We start from the raw sequence: 3,430 nt of genomic DNA, 5'->3' as shown, positions 1-3,430 counted from the left end.
AATGTGCAGTGTGTGGCATCGCAGATGGGTCTGCAGCGCCACATACCACACAACTGTGGTCATCTGGATGTGGCCTTGGAGCACAGATCCTCCTGCTCTAAGTCTGCAAAACAGTAGGTGTTACCATACAGGGATAAGGAGCAGGTGTGGACTGGCATTCCCTATCTCTGAAAATACCTGGTGCAGACCTCCCCAAGTCTGCCCCCACCTTGCAGTAGCAGAAGGAGGCAGATGATGAGCAAAGCAGTGGCGACAGCACAGCCATGTAACACCTCTTGTTCTCCCTTTTTCAGCTGAGGAGGAACACCAGCGAGATGTGGCAGCAGCAGTGGCCAGGCCTCGGCCCCATGCCGAGGAGCGGGGCGAAGGCATGCCCAGGCGCCGGAGGAACATGGGGACCAGGATGCTGGCTGAGAGGAGAGCGCAGCAGGTAGACAACTGGGCAGACGGTAAGTTTTGATTCAGCTCTGTTTCTGCAAACGGATACCCATCTGTACGAGCAGGTGATTGAGATGGGGGCGCAGGCTCCCAGAGAGTCCTTGTCAGCTGGGCTCTCCAGAGATTCTGCAGCCTGAGTCTGATCTGCCTCAATATCCTGATAGTATGAGGATGAATTACATAACACTCCCCCCTGGCTACTCCAGTGCTTTCAGTCTCTTCTCTCAAGAGATCACTCGCCCTTCAGTGAAATGCAGCTGTTTCTGCAGTGCGTTCTGTGTCATCCCTATGACACGACTGTTTCTAGAAGGGGTGTGAAGAATGCTGCTCCCCTTCCAGTTGAAATCACAAGGAGAAATGGGAGGAGAGGGCATAGAATCAGCACCTTTACATTATACCTGTTCTAAAAAAGAGCTACCCCATTGTTTCAAGACACTGATTTAGCACTAACTTGAGGGAAAGTACTAGCATGCACATACTGCTTCTTCAGCATCTGGGTTTTCCCTGGGCTCCCATCCAAATATGGATCCACGCAGGCCCTGCTGAGCTGGCAGTCACATCAGATATGTATTTTATTTATTCAATTATTTGGTTGTTACTGCTTACAATTATTAGATTGCAGCATCAGATCCTAGAGTTGCAGGTCAGTGTGAACAGTCCCATGGTTTTTGTTTTGCATGTAGAGATGGCAACAGGGGTATCCTGACGTGGTTGTGGTCAGGAAAACCCTCTGAACTCCTTTCAAGTCCTGTCTTGTTTTTTTTCCTCACAAAACGACTGTTTCCAATTCGCCCCTGCTAGCCACGCAGAGCCAGTGCAGTTGTGGGTTTGCAAACTACATCTCTCAGGCTTGCAGTGTCATCTACAGCAGTGCTTCTCAAACTATCTAATGTGGCGGACCGGCGATTTTTTTTTCCAGTGGGCCAGGGACCAGTGCCCTATTTATGGCTATCGCATATCCATGTTATACTTCTGAAAATATATTTCTTTCTTTCCTGGCAACTCGCTGCGAACCAGCGACTGATGGCCGGTCCGCGGACCACCACTTTGAGAAGCACTGATATACAGCATTATTCAATTTGGAAAGTCTTCCCTGCTCAAATGGAGCAAACAGAAGACTCCAACTTGACTCCCATATCCCAGCTCATCATTTTAGGCCTTTCAACCATGTACAGAACAAGGTGGATCCTGTTGAGCTTGAGCTTGTATCAAAAATTGCAGCCTTGAGTGACAGTTTGGGCAGGAGGGAAATTTTGTTCTTGGGAAGCGGAGCATGTTTGAGCTGCACTATTTGAGACACTACACGTAGAACTGCATGAAGCCTCGACTTGGAGAGAATCATGCTTCCCCTGCTTGCAAACATACTTCCCTGCTGTTTACAGCAGGCATTTTGAGTACATCTGGTAGGTAAATGTGTTACCCAAGTCATCAATGTCTAGCAGTTTCACAAATGGTAAATTGATGGTTCTGAACTTTTCAACTCTAGCTGCTGCTTTTGATGTGCTAGCACCCAGTACAGAAAATGAAATCTGAACTGCTTTTGATGTCTGAGGCCTGGACCACTCAAACTTTCTCCCTGGGAGCCAGCCGTGAAGCTATCAAAGCAGCACTCCTCCTATTAGCTTGCCATGTTAGCAGTGGCAGAACGTGTTGTGAGCCCTTATGAATAATTCTTTTGCAACTTGGTACACATCAAATGCAAGTGAATTCACTCTTCTACAAAGTTTTCTTTAAATTGACGTTCCTCTTCTCCCTCCCCCCGGCCCTCCCATGTCCTTTCTCTCACCTCTATCTTTTGCTCCCCTGTGCTGTTTTTCCTTTCAGATGCTGATTCAAATTCTGTGGGTAATTGAGCACTGCCACATGGCCCTAGCACCATGGCCGTCCTGGCAGGAGCATGAGCACTTAAAACCATACCATAGCTGGATTTGCTTTTTGTGGACTCACTGCCCTTTCGTGGCCTGCCTGTGGAAGGGTTGCAGGCATCCATGCTTCAGCAGATATCTGGCTAAAATAAGCTAGTCTTCTCTCTGCTTTCATGTTTTGAACTTGTATCGTGTGCCAGATGTTGCGGTTTAGCTGTACTGTGATTTAGGCAAAGGCTGCCTTTGCAGCCTCCTGGTACTGTGCCAGGCTGGGTCCTGGCATAAGTTGGAGCAGGCCTAAAGCTCATCTCAGCCAGCTGCCAAAGATATCAAGGTACCTGATGATCACGGCGGCATAAAGATGCTGTGGCTTGCTCACATGCCCCTCTCAAAACTCTCCGAGGTCAGTGGGCTTGAAAAGGCGGATGTCATAGGAGTCTACTGTCAGTTGAAGATTCGATCCCCTTCCCGCCTGCAGTAAACCTCCAGAGTGCCAGTTCTGCTAACTTAAGGTCAGCTTTGCCACCCAAAGACTAGCAAAACGTGGCCCTAGCATCTCTGAGGTTTGGGCCCCCCATATGATTTTTTTCATTTGTGAACTGGATGTGGGTGGTTTGAGTTTTTTCATTTGACAATTTAAATGTTAATACTAGAATAAGAGACCTTTAAAGGGAATAAGTGTGGCCATATGATTCTGCTGCCTCACTTCAGTACTGAAATCTCATGTAGACTAAAAAATCTTAACCCTAAGTTGCTTCAAAGGGGATTCTTGTTGATGGCTTCTCTCTGTCATTGCTTAGCCCGTGTGTACAGCCAGTTAAATCTGTGTTATCTATGCAAATGCATTTAAAGATGAAGATAAACTCGCTGAAGGCTTACTTTTTCTGTACTGGGGCTAGTATCCCTTGGGAAAGGGCACATATTTAATGTAAACAGGGATGGAAAAGGATTGACTTGAACAGGTCAAAATATTGATCCTGAATGTGTGGAGCAAAATCAATCAGTAAACTCCTTATTGCAGCTGCAGCTTCCTGTGGTTGGGGTGTGGCAGGACATCTGAATTACATGTAGGTTGACCTGAGAGGGGGGTATGGCAGGTGGTTGAAGTAGCAAATGTCAACAGGCTC

At 47.4% G+C, this 3,430-nt stretch overlaps 1 protein-coding gene across 1 annotated transcript in view; it reads left to right on the top strand.

Moving 5' to 3' along the window:
- The first annotated feature begins 296 nt into the window (after positions 1-296).
- The window catches only part of DDRGK1 (DDRGK domain containing 1), a 41,057-nt gene continuing 37,923 nt past the window's right edge, over positions 297-3,430 (top strand). Inside the window, exon 1 of the mRNA XM_025200689.1 lies at positions 297-449. Within this exon, the coding sequence (XP_025056474.1) occupies positions 371-449 (79 nt within the window). The 5' untranslated portion in view covers positions 297-370. The remainder of the gene's footprint in view (positions 450-3,430) is intronic.

Source organism: Alligator sinensis, unplaced genomic scaffold, assembly GCF_000455745.1.
Source record: "Alligator sinensis unplaced genomic scaffold, ASM45574v1 scaffold12_1, whole genome shotgun sequence".
Classification (NCBI taxonomy): domain Eukaryota; kingdom Metazoa; phylum Chordata; order Crocodylia; family Alligatoridae; genus Alligator; species Alligator sinensis.
This window is presented reverse-complemented; position numbering and strand designations above follow the sequence as displayed.